The sequence below is a fragment of the Thamnophis sirtalis genome, unplaced genomic scaffold, assembly GCF_051295495.1.
Source record: "Thamnophis sirtalis isolate CommonGarterSnake01/CBP01778 unplaced genomic scaffold, rThaSir2_p1.2 scaffold_13, whole genome shotgun sequence".
Taxonomy (NCBI): Eukaryota; Metazoa; Chordata; class Lepidosauria; order Squamata; family Natricidae; genus Thamnophis; species Thamnophis sirtalis.
Window position 1 is genome coordinate 6,901,989 of NW_028261393.1, and position 22,887 is coordinate 6,924,875.

General features: G+C 43.1%; 1 protein-coding gene across 3 annotated transcripts; it reads left to right on the forward strand.

The window, feature by feature from the left end:
* Positions 1–1,640: 1,640 nt before the first annotated feature.
* On the forward strand, positions 1,641–22,693 carry XRCC1 (X-ray repair cross complementing 1). Of its 3 annotated transcripts, XM_087728104.1 has the most exons (17): positions 1,641–1,730; positions 4,150–4,242; positions 5,440–5,547; positions 6,152–6,310; positions 7,430–7,510; positions 7,622–7,739; positions 8,723–8,844; positions 10,593–10,716; positions 12,454–12,682; positions 13,754–13,870; positions 13,956–14,055; positions 15,521–15,695; positions 16,504–16,558; positions 16,728–16,873; positions 17,635–17,725; positions 18,903–18,978; positions 19,895–22,693. In XM_087728104.1, the coding sequence occupies exons 1-17, from the start codon at positions 1,680–1,682 to the stop codon at positions 20,006–20,008; spliced, it is 1,959 nt and encodes a 652-aa protein (XP_087584230.1). In that variant the 5' UTR covers positions 1,641–1,679; the 3' UTR covers positions 20,009–22,693. The 3 variants fall into 3 exon arrangements, with proteins under 3 accessions (XP_087584230.1, XP_087584231.1, XP_087584232.1); XM_087728105.1 differs by lacking the exon at positions 6,152–6,310; XM_087728106.1 differs by lacking the exon at positions 1,641–1,730 and having other exon boundaries at positions 3,919–4,242; positions 6,189–6,310.
* Positions 22,694–22,887: the final 194 nt, after the last annotated feature.

Here is a 22,887-nt window from a genome sequence, read left to right on the forward strand (position 1 = left end):
AACACATACACACAACAATAAAAAAAGCATCATCACATACAGCATGTCGTTTGGTTACAGGTGTTTTAACATCCATATTCTCGAATAACATTTACCATCACAGATTTTTCATCTAGTATAACTAAATACCTCACTTTCATTGTGCAGTATATGTTCAATCACAATTAGTATTATTTTTTTCCAATAAATCATAATTCCCTTACATTCTTGATTATCTATTTGATAACAGTATACCTTTATATACTCCCCATGTAAAATAATTTTTTTTTTTACCAACCATTTATATTTATATATCACTATTTTCAATTATGCATAGTTCCACCAATCAACTATCAGGTATGCTTATGTTCATTGTTATCCTTGTACCTCATACATTCAAACAGAAATCTTATTCCTTCATTTTTCAACAAAATATTCTAAATAGTCGCTACATATATATATACCAATATATATATATACCAATTTTCAATTATTCCCTTATTAAAATTATTTATCAACAAGATATTATTGTAATATGTTCTTAAGGTTATACATTTTATCACCAATCCTCTATCAAGTATACATAAAATCATTGTTATCCTTATCCTTTTTAAAGCAAAAAATTCTAAAGTATTCAATTCATAGATGTATCAGTTTTTCATTGTATCGTTGTTAATCTATTTCACAGCATAATTGTGTTATCATTTAACTCTTTCATTTAAAACATGAGTAAAACATTTTTCATTTCCAAGTTTTTCCCCCCAGCCGCTGATAAAACAAGTCCCATATCTTATAAAATTGCTCGTCCTCTTGTTCTCTAATTTCAAGTGTCAATTTACTCATTTCAGCACAGTCCATTATTTTTCGAATAACTTCTTCCTGTTTTGGTATTGTTTCATTTTTCCAGTTTTTTGCAAATACGATTCTGGCTGCTGTTAACACATTTACAATCAGATATTTTAAGTCTTTATTATAGACTTCTGGTATGATTCCCAATAAAAAGACCTCTGGTTTAAAGTCTATTTGTTTGTGTGTCGTTTTCTCATGCATTGCTACTTTTGTTGACGCTGGTTCATTTTTTTTTAAAGGAATGTTACTTTTTGCATTTTCAGAGATAAGGCTAGGCTATTTTACTTCCTCCACACTAGAGATTTCATCTCACCCACTAATGGTTACAAAGAGTTAGGGTGGGAATCCCTCATAAAAATCACAATACTTTATTGTCATTTAATACATTTTATTGTATTTTTGTATTATATGGTATTTATAGTGTTTTTCAAACTTGGTCGCTTTGTGTAGCCATTCAAATTCCCAGAATTCCTCAAGAAGACTAAGGTGGCTGAGGAATTCTGGGAACTGAAGTCCCACACGTCTGAAAAGCGTCCACATTTTGAAAATCTAACCCCCCGGAGAAAAGCAGGGGGGAGAAAAAAAATCGCATGCGCAGAAGCGAAGACCGCGTTTTCGGCGCCACAGGGTCACGATCGAAAGGCGCGAATCTGAGCATGCGCCACGAGTTTCAGCCCCCCCCCCCTTTCCATCTCCGCTCGCTCTATTCGATTTGAGTTTGCGCGCGGGGCACAAGAGGGAAAGGGGGGGGTCATAGAGACGAGCGTCAGGGTGGGTATAGAGCGCCCGTTTCCGGCGCTTGGCGGAGTTTTGCTGCCGGGTGACGGCGAGTGACAGAAAGTGGCGGGGCAATGCCGGAGATCGAGATCCGACATGTGGTATCCGCGAGCAGCTCCGACACGGTAGCGCGGCTTCCACACGGGGGTCGGCGGCGGCAGCAGCAGCTTCCTGCTCGGGGAGCAAGGCAAAGGGGGGATGGGCCTGTTAAAGTTGTGGGGTGGAGGCAGCCATTGTGAGGCGGCGTGGCGGGGGGGTGTGGGCTATAAGGGCGGTGGGGCCTGGAAGAACCTCCCGGTGGCTTCGGGGAAGGAGGGGAGGAGGGGAGAAACCGTACAGACCGGGGTGGGTGGGTGTCTCCCAACCTTGGCCACTTTAAGCCTGGGGGACTTCAACTCCCAGAATTCCCCAGCCAGCTGAGCTGGCTGTGGAATTCTGGGAGTTGAAGTCCACTCATCTTAAAGCGGCCAAGGTTGAGAAACATTGCTCTACTGCATTCCTCTTGGGAAGAAAAATAAATGAATGAGAGACCTTGGATTTGCAAGATGGAAACATAACATCTTGTTCTAAGATTCCCCCTGCTTTTTAAAAAGTGGGAGTCTTTTTTTCTTTAACTTTTTACTTTCCAAAGTTGAATGAACATGGTTAATGATACATATGGCTGGAATAAAGGACTCGTATATTTCCTCCTCCTCCTCTCCTCCTCCTATCTTCTTCTTTCTTCTTTCTATATAAAAATGGCTCTGTGTGTATATGTTCCAGCATAACTCTGGAATGCCTCCAGAAATTTCAACCAAACTTGGTACGCAGATGACTTACTCTCTGGAAACAAATACTGTGGGGATAAGACACCCCTAGCCACCACTACCACCCCGGTGTGTTCTATTAAGATACAACCTGTTGTGCCTTAAAGTGGCTTCTACTGTACTGTACTGTGCTGTACAACAAAGCAAAGCTAGCTGGGGAATTCTGGGAGTTGAAATCTTCCAGGCTTTAAATGCCCAAGGTTGGAGACCCCTGGTTCAGGCAATGCAGCCCTACACTGGAAGAGGCCATGGTTGCGTTCCTTAACGATACCTAGACCAGACAAAAGTCAGAATGGCTACTTTGGGCTCCAATGTATTGGAGGGAGTAGGTGGGAACCCAGCTGTGGTTGTCAGGATGGATGGGGAAATCAACCATTGCCTTCAGCCCTAACCTGGATGATTGGTTTCAACAAAGGGGATTTTTCAAGAGGCAACTTGACTCAACTTCTCAAGTTTCTTGGATGAGAAGCGATGGGGAAATGAAACAACCGCTTCATAAGCACACGGCACAACATAGGAGAACAAACCCATCAGGATGAAGATTTGTCAATCCACCTGCAATTTAAAAGACACAGGCTGCTCTTTTGAAGGCAGCAAGGCCCACATTTTGGATAGGGAGGACTGCTGGTTTGAAAGGGGGGGGGGGGATATGACCATCTATCTCTTGGTCTGCAACCTAGTCCTTTCAAGCAGTTCCAAGAAGGCTCCACACCCATTTGCACCCTAATGACACAGATAAATCCCCAGGTGATCTTAACGACTCGCTAAAAGGATGCAAATGACCAGCTGTCTGCAAGGTGTATAAATCCTTCCATTCCACACTATCCAATCAGAGCTGAAGAAGCTTCTTGGGTGTGAAGCAAAATGTCTTCAAAAGAAAAAAAACAAGGCAGTCCAGTTGCCTCTTGAAAAAGCACCTTTGGGAACAACCGTGACCTGGATAGACTGAGAATCTCCATAGACATTTTAGCATCTGGGATGTAATAGAAACAAGCCATTGTGATTCCCTCAAACTGGTTTTAGGACTTGGTGTGTTGTGTGGACCTAACCAAAAACAGACAGAAAGGGGAAGAAGAAAAAAAAGGGGAGTCATAAGAGGGGAAAAAATAATGTCTGCAAGCCGGAAGCACCAATTTTACCAGCTTGCCTTTTGGGGAATAGATAGCTTAGAACTCTCGTAATACAGGTAGTCCTCGACTTACATTATGCTGTGCTAGCATAACACATTTGACTGAATTGGGTTTGGGATGGTCCGTTTTGCCTGTTACGTGAAGTTAGGCCATTGCATTCCTGTAAGCCAGAATAGAGCTCAGTCGGGTTTCTCAACCTCGGCAACTTTTAAGACAGGGGTGTCCAAACTTGGGAACTTTAAGACTTGTGGACTTCAACTCCCATGGCTGGCTGGGGAATTCTGGGAGTTGGAAGTCCACAAGTCTTAAAAGTTCCCAAGTTTGGACACCCCTGTTTTAAGATGTGTGGGCTTCAATTTCTCAGAAGCTAGTGAAGGCATTCTGGGAATTAAAATCCACACAGTCCTAATGCTGCTGAGGTTGAGAAATGCCAGAAGAGAGCAACAATGCTTTCTGGTGGATTTAAAGTTTGAAGTATACTGGGTAAACCCAGTCTAAGACCATGGGGGAGGAGGAAAGGAAAACGGGATAAGGAGGAGGAAAGACGGGATGTATCGATAGTAGGGTTGTTTTCTTGCCCTGGATTTAGCCTCTTCTCTTCTCCCCAGACACATTGTGCTGACAACCTGCTCAAGGCTGACACCTACCGCAAGTGGAAGGCTGCCCAGGCTGGGGAAAAGCAAGTCTCAGTCATATTACAAGTGAGTTTCTGCTAATCCCTTGGTAAGATCAGTCCCCAACACTTTCTGCAGTTGTTGTAATATTTGCAGTATGATAACTTGCTATAAGCATATTTATAGTATAAGAGATGTGGGCATATCAATTATAGTTCTTCAAGATAGATAGATAGATAGATAGATAGATAGATAGATAGATAGATAGATAGATAGATAGATAGATAGATAGATAGATAGATAGATAGATAGATAGATAGATAGATAGATAGATAGATGAGAGAGAGAGAGAGAGAGAGATAGAAACTAGATGGATGGATGGATGGATGGATGGATGGATGGATGGATGGATGGATGGATAGATAGATAGATAGATAGATAGATAGATAGATAGATAGATAGATAGATAGATAGATAGATAGATAGATAGATAGATAGATGTATATGTAAATGTATGTATCATCTCCATTTAACAACAACATAATCCCTTGTGGGGTGGAATCTGGGCAACTGAATGGAACTAACAGAGTGTTTTAATGGCCAGATGCCTTTCCTGTCGCCAATGTGGAATGTTGTTCAGCAGACATATTCTCAGTGTGCCCAGAGAGAGAGAAATATCTGCCTCTACCTAGGATTGAACACACAGCCTCCTGATTGTGAGACAAGAGCTCCCCCTCTAGGTTACCATACCACTCACATATATATGTATATAATAGAAATAAATGCTTTTCAGGTAGCATTAGGAATTTCTTCATAATTCCCTTATTTAGTTAACCGTGGTTCTGCAGGGCATTACTGGATGCTCAGCCATCTACCAGTCTCTTCAAAATTAGCCCACTGTTAAGATTTTAGCAAAAGCTGCAGCTGGAAGAGGAAAACCTTGCTCTCTTAGATAATAGCTGTCAGTCAAATTGGATGATAATGAGTTTGGTCCTGATTTAGCATAGGGTAATTTTATTTACTGTTAGCGTGGCTCACATACATGGTTGGGGCATGTTTGGTTAACCCAGGGATGTCCAAACTTGGGAACTTTAAGATTTGTGGACTTCAATTCCCAGAATTCCCTAGCTGGGGAATTCTGGGAGTTGAAGTCCACAAGTCTTAAAGTTCCCAAGTTTGGACACCCCTGGGTTAAACCAATATCTAGTTGTTAAGACCTGGGCCACTAGGATTCCTTTCCTGCATTTTCCACAATTCTCTTACTGTCCTCTCCTCCCCTCACAGTTTGAAAAAGAGGAGCAGATTCACAGCATTGATATTGGCAATGAAGGTTCTGCCTTTGTGGAAGTGCTGGCTGGTAGCTCTGCCTCCTCCAGTGAGCAGAATTATGAGGTGAGTGAACTTGGTGTTGTCCGAAAGTTGCCATCACAGCATGGAAGTGGTGTTTTTCGTTTGTTTGTGAGTCTTCAGTGAAGGGGGTTTGGTGATACCATATTTCCTTTGTTCCATTTGAATATGTACCGTCACAAATGGTAGGATTCCAGCAATGTAAACCAAACATCATTTGAATACAGGTGTGTGTGTGTGTGTGTGTGTGGCTTCACACAGGCTGACTGCTTAGCAGTTTAGGCAAAAGACTAGAGCAGTGGTGTTAAACATGTGGCCCACAGGCCAGATGCCTACCCCATTTTAGCGAAGGGGGGGGAAGCTGCGATACGTCGCGTTGACAACATGTTGTCACGAGTTTGACACCCCTGCACTAGAGGCACAAGAGGGGACCCTGCTTTCCCCCTGTGTTTATTGTCCGTGTCGTGATTCTTCCTGTGTGTGACTTTCCCTCAAGAGCCCCAATTCTGATTTGATGTTCTGTTGCTTTGCTCTCAAAGCAGTTTGGGGAGGCCTTCTGGATTAAGACTGGAATTTAGTTGAGCGATGTGTTTTGAAAAAAAAGCTGAGTCTCTCGATCTCCACTGTAGTCCTTTCCATTCCACCCCAGGTGCTGTTGGTCACATCCTCCTTCATGTCTCCCTCAGAGAGCAAGACTAGCACCAACCTGAACAGAGTCCGAATGTTTGGGCCAGATAAACTGGTGAAGGCTACAGCTGAGAAGAAGTGGGACCGAGTTAAGATTGTTTGCACCCAGCCATATACCAAGGTTTATATTTTTGGAAAACAAAACAGATGGGATGCTGGCAGGAGTCTGCCTTGGACTCCTGCATTTATTTCTTCCTTAGAGTCTTGATAAGGAGCTGGTACTTTGGAAACTCTTGTATTTAGTATCTATCAAATGGATCCCATGCCTCCTTATAATTGCCTTTCAAAGATGAGAGAGTCATCATTTTGTATATGAGGAAAAAAGTTGATCTCAGGCAGTTTTGATGATTATCTGGCGAACAGAAGTTGTAAATATGAATTCCTTCTAAATGGGACCCCAAATTTCTGGGTATTCACCTGGATGTTCACAATTACGCCTTTTCTAAATGAAGGTCTATAGATAGCTGGACGAGTTAAAATCTAACTAGTTTTTGTAGCCTTATTTTGTGAATGTTTACTCAGAAATAAAGCTCGCTAGCTTCAGTGAGACTGATTCCCAAGTTTATAAACATTGAATCGCAACTTTACTAATGGGGTAACTTCTCTCAAAAGAGCACTTAAACTCTAGCATAAAAAAAAGTAACAGTTATTAGCCATTTATATTAAAATTATCTCTAAGGCAGATGTGTCAAACATGCAGCCCCCAGGCAGGATCTGGCCTGCGATAGACCCAGAGTCATCCCGCGGGGCCATCTTTTGAGACAGCGAGGGACCGGCCCATGCTGCCCTGGACACGCCCACACAGCCGTGATGACCAGGCCACGCCCACCCCGGCTCCCGAGGTCAAACAACATCTTGATATGGCAGCAATGGGATGGAGTTTGACACCTGCCCTAAGGGATGATAGGAAGAGAAAATTGCAAGCTCTCAATTGGCTAAGCCCTTCCTGTTGGCTAAGCCCTCAGCCCGCCAGGGAACTTTCCAGATTTCAGATTTCTTTGGAGCTGGGACTTGTAGAAGCTGAACTCTCCATCCTTGCGTATGTCCCCCGAGAAGGCTATAGTAATGCTAGCCTTGTTTGTTTCTAACATTGATTAGCTACTCGTAGATTTATCTGCCTTCTGTTATAAAGCTGGTTTGTGTCCCACCTCCGTAGAGAATGTGGTCTGTCTTTAGAATGACAATTGCTTATGGCTGCCTGATTTGCCCAAATCTGAATCCTCTTAACTTCTTTCTTCAGTCTCTGGCTTATGGCCTTTCCTTCGTGAAGTTCCATTCTCCTCCGGACAGCAGCGAAACACATTCCAAAGCGGCTTCACCGGTGAGCATCACCTTGAATTACGTGATCCTTTCCAACATCTGGGGTCCTGTATTTTACCCCACTTCTTTAAAATCTGAGTATCTTGTTCTCTTTTTGTTCCACCTGCATCAGAAGATCACCAAATTGGGCCAGTTTAAAGTGAAGGAGGACGACAGCAATTCCATCTCTCTGAAACCTGGTGCTCTCTTTTTCAGCCGTGCCAGTAAACCCCTGGTCTCCCCTCCTAAAGGTAATTCTCACAAGTTTTTTTCCCCCCTACCTAATAGTCATCGGAGATCACATTTATTATTTATCATTCAGCCAACAGGCCATATCTTTCTCTGTTGTGACTTAGAGGTTGATATATGAGATTTTGCCCCTGCAATGATCTATCAATACTAATTGCTTTTATCAAATAGAATCTGATAAAGTGAGATCTTATTTTTTAATTATGCGATTTTATTATTTTTTATTATGCAATTTCCTTTGTTATCTATAACATTTCCATATGCAGCAATGGCAGTGTACTGTCAGGATACAATCTCTTTTAAATACAGAATAATAAACCTTATACACATAGTTGCAACCATTATTCTCAAAGTTTATTCATCATGATCTTCACTTATCCTTGTTAAACATTTTCTGTTATTAAACACTCTGTTCAGTTTTGTCTATAATAGTTAATAATATCAAACCTTACAAATGTCATATTTGTAACCATTATCCTCCAAGTCTGTTACTCATGTTTACTTATCCCAATTATTCAATATTCATTAATTACACATTGATTTCATTTTTATTTACATATCCTCCTTGATTTTAAATTTCTAACTTCTGCTTCTATGTTCTAACCATTGATAGAATAATTCCCAAATTAAAAAGTATTCTGTTTCCTCCTTATCCTTAATTTTCAATATTAATCTATCCGTTTCAGCACATTCTAATATTTTCTTTATTACGTTTTCCTCTGTAGGTATATTTTCAATTTTGTGCATACGCAATTCGCACTGCTGTTAGCACATGTAAAATTAAATATGTATTTCTTTTATAAAATGAGGTCTGTTACTTTCTTCGTTTGGTTGCTTTTGATGATGAAACTGGTTTTTCAGCTGAAAGTGTCCATTCTAACGCTTTATCTGCCCTTTGGCGTTTCCAGGGTTTTCTGCATGTATGGCTATCCACATTGAGACTAGAAACTGATGATGATGATGATAATAATTATTATTCTTGTAGCATCTCAGAATGACCAGCCTTCCCCCAGTTATGCTGCTGCCTCCCTACAGACCAACAGATCTCTTTCTCCAGACTCTTCACCATCAGCGGTGGAAAAGCCCATCACCAAAACCTCACCCAAGGTAAAGAAGAGGAAACAGAAGCCATGTGGGTGGGCAAAAGTGGTCATAGTCATAGTCATAGTCACTTTATTTGTATGCCGCCCTTTTCCCTGGGGGGACTCAGGGCGGCTCACAGTTCAAAAAAGGGGGGGGGGGGAGGACAAACAATTTACAACATAAAAACACTACATCAATTAAGAACTCAGCAGTCATACAATTCGGGTAGGGGTTAGAGTCTTTAACCCCAGGCCAGCCGGGATAGCCAGATTTTAAGCACGGCGCGGAAGGTCTGGAGGGTGGTGAGGGTCCGGATCTCCACGGGGAGTTCGTTCCAGAGGGTCGGAGCAGCCACCGAGAAGGCTCTCCTCCGGGTAGTTGCCAGTCTACACTGGCTGGCTGATGGAATTCGGAGGAGGCCTAATCTATGCGATCTTATCGGTCTAGTGGAGGCACTCCAACCTTCTTCCTCTCTCTAATTTGCTGTCCAAGCTGAGAAACAAAAATAAATTCCTTATTTAATGGCCACTAATTTGGCAACCGAATGAGTATTGCTTATGACTGGTCCTCCTAGCTGCAACCGCTAACAGCATCACCACACTCATGTGATTGTGATCTGACTGCTCAACAACTGGCTTGGAGGAATCACATTCTTGCAGCATCCTGTGCTCATGTGATCTCTGTTTGCAACCTTCACAGTCGGCACCGTTGTATGAATTATTTAATGATGGCAACTAGAAGTGAAGGAACTGTCATCATAAGTTGGTATGGTCTTGCGATGATGTCTTTTTGTGGCCGTGTCACTTAGCGACCGGAATTCTGTTCCCAGTTACTGTTGTCAAGAAAGGACTATTGTACTTCCACTCCACAATCTTACTATGTTGCCTCTCTAGGCACATGTGCAAGGTTCATTCATGGACCAGAGCAGCATTATGGGTCCTAGAGTTATTTGCAGCCAATCTTTTTCTTTTTTTTAATAGAATTTATTTTTATTTTCAAAACAAGCAAAACACATAAAATCTTCCTTCTTTACATACTGTAGAAAGTGTATCAGTTGGTTACAAAAGGTTTTCGTGCATCTCTTCCACAGTCATCAAGCATAATTCATATTAACTCAAGTATTTTAACTCAGATATTTATACATGTTACCCTTATACCCCCATTTTTATTTGACTATAATTATTTAAACATCCTTCATCATAAAAGATTTAATACATAACCACATGCTGGCATTTCATTTAATATTTCTAAAATCCTCCAATAACATTGAATCCTTAAGTCCTATTCTAGCTAAACATCCATAATATTTAATAACAAACTTTTCTAATCCTCCTTTCTGAATCACTGTTGGCAATTTTCATCTAGTTTCCTTATATTATACTCATACATATATATATAGGTTGTCGTCATTATCCCTCCTTTATTTGACTATATCCTGTATCATAACATTTTCCCCCTAATAATCAAAACTTAACTGTATCTAACTTAATTCTTTTTTTTTATTAACTTTTGTATATAATCCAAAAGGATTTCTAATCTTCCTTTCATGGGTACCATTCAATATTCATATCCAATTATTGCTTATCATAACACTACACATTGTATACATTATTATCATTATCAATTATTCATTTAATTATATATTTGCAGCCAATCTTAAAGGACCCTCAAGCCTATATTTGTCTTAGAAGTAAATCCAGTGAAGTTGGGGGAAACCTTCTGTCCATGTATTTTAGGATTAGTTGCAGCCTTAAGCTTTCTTGTCTTTGCAGGAACCCACCCCAGTCAAAAGGAAGTTTGAGCTCAGCAAAGAAAACGCTGGCCTCTCGTCTGCAACCAAGAAAGCGAACCCTGATAAGTCCCGCGTTACACAACCACCTTCCAAAAAACACAAAGGTGCGTGAAGAAAGGGGGAAACTTGCAAGTTGGAAACTCCAGGCAGTACAGAACATTTTTAAAAATCCATCTATTTATTTAATCAATAGTCAGTTTGCCTGGCCGACCGTCTCAACAAGTGTTCCTGAGTGGCAAACAATATTAAGATAAAAGGATAGCAGTTGAACAAGCGATAGCCCGGAACCCAAATGTTTTCAGCACGTTACTTTATTATTATGTGCCACGGTGGTGCAGTGGCTACTTCCGCTGGTTCCACCACAAAACCGCGTTCGACTAAAGCGCGCTCGACGAAACCGCGTACCTGACGTCATCACAGCGCGACGAAAAAAGCATGGTGTGAGCGCTAAAGCTAAAATTAACCCCTAAACCTAAACCTAACCCCCCGAAACCTAACCCTAAACCTAACCCTTAACCTAACCCTTAACCTAACCCTAAACCTAACCCTAACCCTAAACCTAACCCTAACCCTTAACCTAACGCTAAACCTAACCCTAAACCTAACCCTTAACCTAACCCTAAACCTAACCCTAACCCTTAACCTAACCCTAAACCTAACCCTAACCCTTAACCTAACGCTAAACCTAACCCTTAACCTAAACCTAACCCTAACCCTAACCCTTAACCTAAACCTAAACCTAACCCTTACCTTAACTTGAATCGGCTTGCTTTCAAAGCGCTTTTTAAAGCGCCCTTTTTTCTCCGTGGTCGCTGTTGTTGCGCTGCTGATGACGTCAGCGACGCGCTTTAATCGGGCGCGCTTCACTGGACCGCGGTTTTGTCATGCCACGCTTCCGCTGCCTGCCGGCTGCCTGCAATTCAGCAGTTTGAATCTCACCAGGCTCAAGGTTGGACTCACCCTTCCATCCTTCCGAGGGAGGTCAAATGAGGACCCAGATTATTGGGGGCAAGAGGCTGACCCTGTAAACTGTTTAGAGAGGGCTGTAAAGCGGTTCCACCACAAAAGCGCGTAGGACAAAATCGCGCTCGACAAAAGCGCGCTGTGACGTCATCACAGCGCGACGAAAAAGTTCGAAAAATGTAAAAATAAAGCAAAAACCTTACCCTAAGCCCCCCAAACCTAACCCTAAACCTAACCCTAAACCTAACTCTTAACCTAACCCTAAACCTAACCCTAAACCTAACCGTTAAAGTAACGAAAAACCTAACGCTAACCCTTAACCTAACCCTAACGCTAACGCTAACGCTCTAAAGCTAACCCTAACCCTTAACCTAACCCTAACCCTAAACCTAACCCTTACCTTTATGTGAATCGGCTTGCTTTAATTTAATTTTTATTAATTTTTATTTGAATTTTTCGATCTTTTTCGTCGCGCTGTGATGACGTCAAAGGCGCGATTTTGTCGATGGCGCTTTTGTCATCCGCGCTTTTGACGGGGTCACGCTGTAAAGCACTGTGAAGCGGTATGTAAGTCTCAGTGCTAGTGGGATTGCTATTATTACTATTATATCTTTATTAAGTTCCAGAGTCAAATGTTAAAATGCAACATAAAAGGAAGCAGCGAAACAAATTTAAAAAAAATGGCCAAAAAAAATTACATCAAGCAAATTAGTTCGATATAAATATTTGTGAGCACATCCGTTTTTTGAAGTTGGATTTCTAAGCACCGACTGTTACTCTTACAGGCTGGGCAATTTTACATCAGAGAACGAGCAACGATTCGGGCTTGCCTCCTCCACCTTCCCTAACCTTTGCCTTTTGTTTTTGTTGATTTGCAGTTTCTCCCTCCCCGTCTCCTCCCCAGAAGACGCTGCCTTTGAAAAAAGCTCTTCCCACCCAGCCTTCAGAGGAGGCAGCAGCCAACGGGTCCTTCCAGCAACTCCTACAGGGTATCGTCTTCGTGCTGAGCGGCTTCCAGAACCCCTTCCGCTCTGAATTGAGGGACAAGGCCTTGGAGATGGGGGCCAAGTACCGTCCAGACTGGACCCCTGACAGCACTCACCTCATGTAGGTGTCTGGTACCCAGTGGATCTACCTTCCTAAAACGTGTGGTTCCCCCCCCCCTCCCATTCCCTAAAGGTTAAGGCATTCCAACCTCGAATGCTCTTGTTCTGACCTAAGCTTCCCCAAACCGCGAAGCAGACTCCTTGTCCCGACAAAAAACCCTTTTTGGAATTAAGTTACTGTGAATTCTGTGCCCATTCACATCCAGCAGTCTTTCAAGGGAGGATTTATGGTCACAGACCTTATCTGGTTTGGAGAGCTGACAGGCCGATCTCTGCAGAATTTGGCAAGGAGTCTCGGAGAGTCACGAACCAATTAAGCGAACTAATTTTCTCCTGCAAACTCCACTCCCCTTTCCCTTCTCTTTTATTTCCTCTGGGAGGGGCCATTCATCGTCCACCTGTGGCCTTACTCCCAAGTCGACCCCTGTTCTTTAGCTGTTCCCTTCGTCTGGCAACTCTGTGCATGCGCACATGGAACAGGCTCCAGTTGTTCTTCTGCCCCACCGATGTCTGAGTCTGAGGGCAGCTGATAACTGGCAAATGGCCCTGGCCCCCTCTCTGCCTCCGACACAGAGCCCTCATCAGAGCCTTCCCCAGACTCCAGGACTGGCCCTTGTTCCTCCCCAACCTCCTCACTGTCTGGGTCTACCACCAGCTCCACTGGCCCCTGGTGGGCCATAACAGCTTTACTTAGGGAGCCCAAGACCTCACCTTTCTTTCTGGCAAAACAAGAACTCAAAGAGACCCATAATTTTGCTAGGATCTATAACAACTCGCCATGGCCAACTGTAATATCAAGTTACATTAATATCGAAGAAATAGTGGAATAGAATAATTTAAAAAAAAGATTTTTAAAATACTGACAAAGAAGAGTCAAAATGAAATTTGAATATATTGGGATTGGCCCAAATTCACCAGCGTGCTTTCATGCCTAAAGTAGGACTAGAAATCCCAGTCTCCTGGTTTCCTCCCTGGTGCCTTCACCGCTAGACCAAGCTGGCTGGTTTCCTACTGGTGCATGATAGATTGCAATGGATCCCTCAGTGCTGAGTGACTTTGTTTTTCCTTCCAGCTGTGCCTTTGCCAACACCCCCAAATACAGCCAGGTGAAAGGGCTCGGGGGCACCATTGTACGGAAAGAATGGATCCTGGACTGTCACCGGACACGTCGGCGCTTGCCCTGCAAAAGGTGAGCTGTCAAGAGGAACAGGAGCTAGGTGGGTTTTTTACTCTGTCTTCATTTCAGACTATAACTGACAGGTTCCCTTTCCTAGGTACCTGATGGGTGGCCCCGACTCGTCCAGCAGCGAACAGGAAGAGGACAGTGAGGAGGAGGCCCCAGCTCCGCCTCGCAGACCTTTGACTCCTCAACAGGTAGGTTAGATGTGTGTCAGCGTTCCAAGTTTAATGTAGAATTAAATCAGAGTCCAAGGCAAAACGATCCTTAAAAGTTCCAATTTAATAAATCAGGCATGTTAGCACATCTGTGTAAACCCCAATTCTGGAAATTACATCAGAATCCCACCCAGTTAAAAGTTCATGATCTTGTCCCCACACCCACAAATCCATCACATGGTCCAATCTTCTTTCACGCTGGTGTCTCCACCCAGCTGCTTCCGGTCAGGTGCAAAAGTGCGGAGACAAAAGATGACTTTGGTCTTCTAGAAAAGAATGACAACAATACATTCCACAATCCTACTCCTTTCTATTCCCCACTCCCATCAACAATACTAAAGAAACAGCATAATGAAATAAGAGAGTGGCAGGCCAAAATTCTAAAAGGAATATAATTGCAGGCCTGACAATGTGTTTGTTTGGGGGATTTTCCTGTTATTGTGGTATATTTTGTGTTTCCCCAAAAATAAGACAGGGTCTTATTTTCTTTTGATCCTGAAATAAGTGCTTGGCCTTATTTTCAGGGAGGTCTTATTATTTTCAAGGAGGTCTCTTAACCTCGCCCCATGGCCCGCAGATCAGCTGATCCAGAGAGGAAATTCTGTCTCTGTTTCTGGCATACACTGGCCAGCTGTAGCATCACTGGGCCTGCTGCTCTATTTGCAGCTGCCACTAAAAAAAAGGGCACGGTAACTAGGATTTGCGGGAACGGCCTCCGTGAGGCCATTCTGCATGGATGGCAGGTGCATGCAGGGGAGCATGTCCATTCCCCCCCCCCTCGAAATTGCAGGGACGATGCACATGCATTTAAATATTTTCAGGGAGGGCTTATTTTAGTGCATGTGCTCAAAAGCCCAATTGGGCTTATTATCAGGGGAGGTCTTATTTTTGGGGAAACAGGATAGTGAGTCTCATTGTAGGTTTTTCTTACCTGATTCGACTGCTATTTTGCAACCTGGACATGAGAGTAAGTCATGAGATTGTAATCCTTTAGGAATGTTTTGCCTTTGTTGGGAAGATATCAGGAATCTTTGGGAGGAGAGCCAGTTTGGTCTGGTAGTTTAAGGCACCAGGCTAGAAAGCAAGGAACTGTGAGTTCTAGTCCTGCCTTAGCTACGAAAGACAGCTGGGTCACTTTGGGCCAATCACCAGGATACTGTGAGTTGTAGTCTCACTTTAGCCATGAAAGACAGCTGGGTGACTTTGGTCCAGTCACTTCCTCTCAGCCCAACTGACCAATAGGAGTTGTTATTCTGGTGAAAAATAGGAGGAGGAAGGTGTGCTGGATATGTTCACTGTCTTGAGTTAACGATAGAAATAATTAAAGCGGAATATAAATCAATTGAAAAATTAACAAATATCAGTATTTAATGACCAAGAAATGTTCAAAAACTTGCTGTAGTAAGTTTGCCTTCCTATGTCATTGAATCCTGTCCTTTGCCAGAGAGCCAGTGTGCCCAGCCCCAACCACAAAGTTAAGCCTGCCACCAGCCCCAAAGTAACGCAGGCGGTGCCACCAAGAGTGTCTTCCGGGGAGGAAGAGGAGGAGCCCACCACCTCTCAGAACAGCAACATCCACAACAATTCCAGGGCATCCAGCGGGGACGAGAAATTTACAGGTAGAGCGGATCATAATTTGGGAATGCAGGGGAACATTGCTCCCACAGAATCCTTCATTGGTAGGAGTGGGGCTGGTGGTGGGTGGTACAGGTGTGGTTGAAACCAAGATTCAGATGTTGCTCCATCCACCTTGTAGAGATTGTTTTGTGTTTTTTTTTAAAGTAAAACAGTCAATATTTATATCAGTAAAGGTATATATGTTGGGAAGATATCAGGAATGTTTGTATATATGTGTATGTATGTACAGTGTGTGTGTGTGTGTGTGTGTGTGTGTGTGTGTGTAAATAAAAGCCAAATACCACTCACTCATGAAATCCCCAGAATTGTAACGTGTGTCGATGCTAAGGAGTTAGATGTTCTACTCCCCCTCCCCACCTGAAAGGAACTCTGTTCCAACTGCCAGTTGCCTTATATGGGCGTGGCCAGCGCATGACTCGTCCAGCCTGCGGGCTGGGAGTTTAGACATTCTACTCCCTCTCCCCACCTGAAAAGAACTCTGTTCCAACTGCCAGTTGCCTTATATTAACACGCTCTGATACTAAGGAGTTACACATTCTACATTAATTTTCAAGCTTTAAGTGTCAATGTATCAAGCCCGATCACACCTTCCAGACTCATGGCTCTGATTTAACCGAATAACCTTGTGGGGATTGTTGAAGGGGTTAATGAAGGATTCTTGCCTCTCTGGGACAGCTAATCAGCCATCCTCTGTCCACCAGTGATCAGAAAAGTTTACCCGGCAGTTTGACAGTGGGAATCTAAAAGAAATGGCTGATGCTTCCTTTCTGCCTTCCTGCCGCCTCTTAGGTCTTCAAGACAACGGAGACGAAGGGTCAGGTGACACTGACGACGAGTTAAGGAGGTTGGTCCAAGTGATACCTGTCGTATTGACCCTTCCTGTGTGGACTGCATCACTTAATAACTGAACCGGAGCTTGCCGTCTTAGATTCTATGGGTTTGAAGCCTGGAGGCCTTTGGTGGTTTGTGGTGGATCCTTTCCCAAAGCTGATTCCGTGTCTCCTCTGGCTTAGAGTCGAAGAGGAACACCGCAAAAAGCAGCAAGGCGGACGGAGGATAGTTCCAGAACCGGACAACGATCCCTATGCTGGTTCCACTGATGAGAACACAGATGTTGAGGAACAAGTGAAGCCAGATCAGCCTATCCCAGAACTTCCAGGTTTGTTCAAACCGATCTCAAGTTTGGTATTTCTTTTGCTTTGTTTTTTTCTTATATGAAGTTCCAATCTGTAGGATCATTAGTCCATTAAAGGTAACGGTTCCCCTCGCACATACGTGCTAGTCGTTCCTGACTCTAGGGGGCGGTGCTCATCTCCGTTTCAAAGCTAAAGAGCCAGCGGCTGTCCGGAGACGTCTCCATGGTCATGTGGCCGGCATGACTAAACGCCGAAATTGCACAGAACACTGTTAACTTCCCACCAAAGGTGGTTCCTATTTTTCTACTTGCATTTTTACGTGCTTTCGAACTGCTAGGTTGGCAGAAGCTGGGACAAGTCACGGGAGCTCACTCCGTTACGCAGTGCTAGAGATTCGAACCGCCGAGCTGCCAACCTTTCTGATCGACAAGCTCAGAGTCTTAGCCACTGAGCCACCACATCCCTTTAGTCCATTATTCTTTAGCTAAATAATCAGTATCTAATACAGGGCACCCTCGACTTACGACCACAGTTGCGGCTGTAACTTCCATTGCAAAGGGGTGCAATTTTTAAGTGAGGTGGGCTGAGAGAGAGTGACTGGCCCAAAGTCACCCAGTTGGCTTTTATGGCTGACGCAGGACTAGAACTCACTGCTTCCTGGTCTCTAGCCTGCTGCCTTAAACCACTGGATGAAACTGGCTGAATGATTAGAGAATGAATGGGTATATTGGGGTTGTCCCGTTCTTCATTCCACTTCTCCAGGATCTTTGCTTTTCCTTTCCAGATCTGTTTGTGGGCAAATGCTTCTTCCTTTATGGTGAATTCCCTTCTCAGGAACGACGCCTCTTGAATCGCTACATCATAGCTTTTAACGGGTGAGGTTTTAAGAGAATATTACTGTAGAGCTCTCCCAGGGTTTAAATATGATGCTGCATTATAACTGTAGAAGGTCGCATGTGTTTGTGCGTGTGTATGTATGTATATGTGTGTGTGTATATATGTCAAACATTATATATACATGATGCTGAATTATAACTGTAGAACTGTATATAATTATAACTGGTATGCCCAAATATGGGAGGGAGCATGCTGCTTCCCTTTTCTGTCTATCAGCTCACTCTGGGAGCCATCCAGGCAGAAAGCCATTTTTTTATGTTGCCTTGTTACATCTGTGTTACAATACAGTATCTATCTATCTATCTATCTATCTATCTATCTATCTATCTATCTATCTATCTATCTATCTATCTATTATGCATCTATCTATCTATCTATCTATCTATTTATTATCCATCTATCTGCTTTGACAGTTTGAGTGAAGAGTTGATTATAGATTAGATTAGATTACATTAGATGATAGATAGATAGATAGATAGATAGATGATAGATAGATAGATAGATAGATAGATAGAGATAGATAGATAGATAGATAGATAGATAGATAGATAGATAGATAGATAGATAGAGATAGATAGATAGATAGATAGATAGATAGATAGATAGATAGATAGATAGATGATAGATAGATACAGATAGATGATAGATAGATAGATAGATAGATAGATAGATAGATAGAAAGATAGATAGATAGATGATAGATAGATAGATAGATAGATAGATAGATAGATAGATAGATAGATAGATAGATAGATAGATAGATAGATAGATAGATAGATAGATGATAGATAGATACAGATAGATGGTAGGTAGGTAGGTAGGTAGGTAGGTAGGTAGGTAGGTAGGTAGGTAGGTGTAGATGATAAATAGATGATAGATTAGATAGATAGATAGATAGATAGATAGATAGATAGATAGATAGATAGATAGATAGATAGATAGATAGATAGATAGATAATGTAATCAACTGTTTGCCCAAACTCGTTTTTGTGTGTATACAATATATATGCATCTTTGCACACTCTTAATTCCCAACGGGGTTGCGGACTTCTACCGGTCCGTGGACCAGGAGTTGAGGACTCCTGCCCTAGACAATTCCTTGTCTCTAGAAAAGAAGAAAACTCTCTAAAGACTGCACATTTTGACTTCTTGCAGGGAAGTGGAGGACTACATGAACGAGCGTGTAAACTATGTGATTACGGCTCAAGAATGGGACGACACATTTGACGAGGTGAGCTGGGAACTTCAGGCTTCGGGGAAACCAGTCGAGAAGGACAGATCTTTAAACCATTTCACAAGACTGATAGGAACACGCGTGCATTCTGAAGACCTTTGGGGAATGGTCAAATTTACATTGAGCAGTCTTCTGGCAACTAGGAACTGCACTAATGACAGGAGCAAAGAATCAAGATGATACGTTAAATTGCATTAGATGGCCTCCAAGGTCCCTTCCAACTCTGTTAATCTGTAAAAACCCCTGGGAAGTTTTTACGCAAGAACCTAGTCAGTGCTAAATTGGCACCAGATAAAGGTCAATGAAATAGTTGAAAGGAGAAAAGTGAATGAGATGGTGACCGGGAGAAGGGAGGATTTTGGAGGACTCCTCCTTCATTGAACAAATTGGAAGAGGCACAAAAGGTCATACCATTGCGCTGCACTATAGCGTCCCTCAACCTTGGGAACTTTAAGGTGGGGCAGACTTCAACACCAGCAGGGGAATTCTGGGAGTTGAAGTTTCAAGGATGAGAAGCACTGCCGTACTAGCCCTGAGTTGGTGCATGAAAAATATTAATTTGAATGCTGGTATTAGCCAGCTTCAACAGGGAGTGGCCTAGAGGTGGCACTCTTGCCTCCCAATCAGGAGGCTGTGAGTTCAGTCCTAAGTAGAGGCAGCTATTTCTTTCTCTGGGCACAATGAGAATATAGCTGCTGAATGTAACTCCGCATTGGCAACAGGAAAGGCATCTGGCCAGTAAACACTCAGCTCCATTCGGTTGCCCAGATTCCACCCCGCAAGGGATTATGGTTTCATTAAAAAATTATTGTGGTGGCGATTAGCCAACTCTCTGTCTACAAATAGGCTGGGTTCTGCCACTATGAGCATCTCCTAGACTGTTGATGGCCTCTTTCCTTACTTTTGGCTTCAGGCCCTGAATGAGAACCCCAACCTTTCCTTCGTGCGTCCCCGTTGGATCTACAACTGCAATGACCGGCAGAAGATGATCCCCCACCAGCCGTACGTCGTGGTGCCGCGAGTGTAGGAGAAGTCCTGCTGGAGTTTGTATATAATGTATATTCGTCTCTTTTGGGGGGGAAGACCCTTCGCCTCCTGGCTAGTTGAAACGGGGCAATTCCCGTTGGGAGAAACTGCCTTCCTTGGGAGCCCTCCAACCTTGGGGGTGGTTTGGATGGTCTTCGGTTGAGTTTTTTTTTTTCTTCCCCTACCCAGTTCCACCAGGAAGCCAGTCCGCTTTTGGAAAACAATGCTTGCTGCGGGCTGCTCTGGGAAAGCGCTAGGATCCTCTTATCTTCCAGGAGGGAGGAAGGGTCTCCCTCAAAATTAGAGCCCAGGAGTTCAACAAAGGCAAAAAGTTAAATGTACAGAGACAAATTCACAGGCCTTTGTCATTTCTTGCCCTTCTCACAACTCACTTAGCACTGGTAGTCCCTTTTCTCTTATTTGTCTTATGGGGATGCATTACGGCTGAGCATCTTTGCCTCTCCCTACGGAAATCTCTTTCCTACGTAGCGGCAAACTATTGTTTTCCTAGCAAGGAAGTTTGGGGTTTCACAAAAGAAGGAAAAAACTGTCCCATTTTTTTTCACCCGGGGTGGTTCCAGTTTCACAGTAGTTCAGATGGGGCTTGTCCCCATCATGGGGGTGTAGGTACCCCAATCCCCATCATTAGGGTGTAGGTACCCCAATCCCCATCATTGGGGTGTAGGTCTCAAGTTGATTGTACCATCTGCAGACCAAGCCAACCTCGTTTTTTAAAATGAAGAGATCGACAAATCACATTCATGCCTTCCATGGGCACATTTTTCAGAAAAGGGGGGGGGGAAACCCACCCAGGAAAAAATGGCAACCAATAACCAATCCTGGCTTGTGTTGACAAATGCCCTTTTCTGATTAGAAGTGTTACCTAGGGGCTCCGTCAGCTAAGTCAACACTTTCCCTGACCAATTATTCTAAGAGGAGGGTGTTTGGCGTAGATCAGGGGTCTCCAACCTTGGCAACTTTAAGCCTGGAGGACTTCAACTCCCAGAATTCCCCAGCCAGCTGAATGTAACTCCGCATTGGCAACAGGAAAGGCATCTGGCCAGTAAACACTCAGCTCCATTCGGCTGGGGAATTCTGGGAGTTGAAGTCCTCCAGGCTTAAAGTTGCCAAGGTTGGAGAGCCCTGGCCTAGACGCTAGCAAAGTTCAGAACGGAAGTATTAGAAGAAACCATGATTGCTTAAATTAAACCATTTTTGGGATAGGCTCTTGTGGCTGAAGTCTTCCTTTCATTTTCAATGAATTTTTTCCGAGTTCCTCTGTAGGACTATAAGAAACGAGTCAATTTCATGATGGAACTGTTCATTTCTGCAGAGCAACGTCAGTTTCACTATGTTTTTGCTGCCCCCCCCCCCCGCTTCTTCGGAGGGGGAAAAAATATTGGACCATTTGTAGATGTTCTTTTCGGAGTAGTGTTTCTTAACCTCGGCAACTTTAAAAAGGAGCGTACTTCAACTCCCAGAATTCCCCAGACAATTGGGGAACTCTGGGAGTTGAAGTCCATGCCTTTTAAAGCTCTCAAGGTTAAGTCTATTTCCGAATGACATCCCATCCCCCCAAAATTCGCATTCCTTCCCACTTTTCAGTTGCTTGTAAACTGGGCTGGGAGGTCTTGAATAATCTACCTCATTTTTACAGCTGATTTCTTATTTCCCAGTTCTATATTTTGCAATCAAACCAGCCATTTCTGCTCTGGGTTCTTACTTACTTCCTTCCAGAGGAAAAAAAAATGTTAAATCAGTTGTGGGAGTATTTCGCTTGTGATGGGGGCATTGCAGAATTAGAGGTCCATCTCTCGTTGCAACATCCATCAATTGCAGTTTATTAATTATTCTGAGGCAGATGATTTTTTTAAAATAAAGATTCCATGATGAAAGCCAGAGATTTTTCCCTGGAGCCTGAATTTTTGTTTTACATGCTGGAACCGTCAACCATAGAATTAGGAGTGAGATATTTTAGGGAGTTCTCCTTCCTACCACCACTTCTTTTTTTTTTTTTTTTTTAAATCAAGACGTAGAATAATTTTGGCTGTACTTTCATCCCTTCTCATCCTTTATCCCGGCAATTTCAGAACTTGTCTGGATAAGGAGCGGCTAAAATATTAACCAATGTTCCATTCTGGATGGAGCTTGCTCGTTTTTCCCCCCCAACTTGAAGGGATTTCCTTGGTACAGATGATCCTGTCTTCCCAACAAAGGACACTGCCTTTTATGGACTTCAGTTCCCAGAATTCCCTAGCCATTTTTCATACTTATAGAGAATTCTGGGAATGAAAATGTGCACGTCTCGAAGGGGTCAGGATTGGAAGAGGTCATTTTAGAGCATATTCCTGGTCTCGGGAGGGCATGGAATATTTGCAAAGGGAGGCTTGTGTCAAGAAATTAGCTCTTCAGAGCACATTAAAAGAAGAGCACAAAAGGAATTTGTGTGTGTCTCTTTTAAGGATGCTAAATTGTAAAGAGAAAGGCGTAGCTGTGGCAGCTAAAGTAGCTGAATGTTTTACTATTGTACAGTCCACATTTCACAAAGGGCTTGCTTGTTTTCTAGAAATTTACACCTCGGTTTAGCCGTTGTTCTGAGGTTTCCAGCGCGAAAAACCTCACGGGATGTATTCTTGTTCTCTTTTCCTATATCATGTTATGGTTTTAATAAAACGAGATGCAAGTCTCCAAGCGGTCTCTTTTTAAAGACCTTATCGACACTGGCAGGGAAAAGATAATATTCCTCTGCGACCTCAAGCGGGACTCCTGTTCCCTCCGTGAGAAGATAAAGCTTTTAAATGTTTTACAAGATTCTAGTGCTTCAGATGACGGGTGGGAGGCCCGGGGGGGTGGGGGGTGCAGTTCTTCCAACGCCTTCGA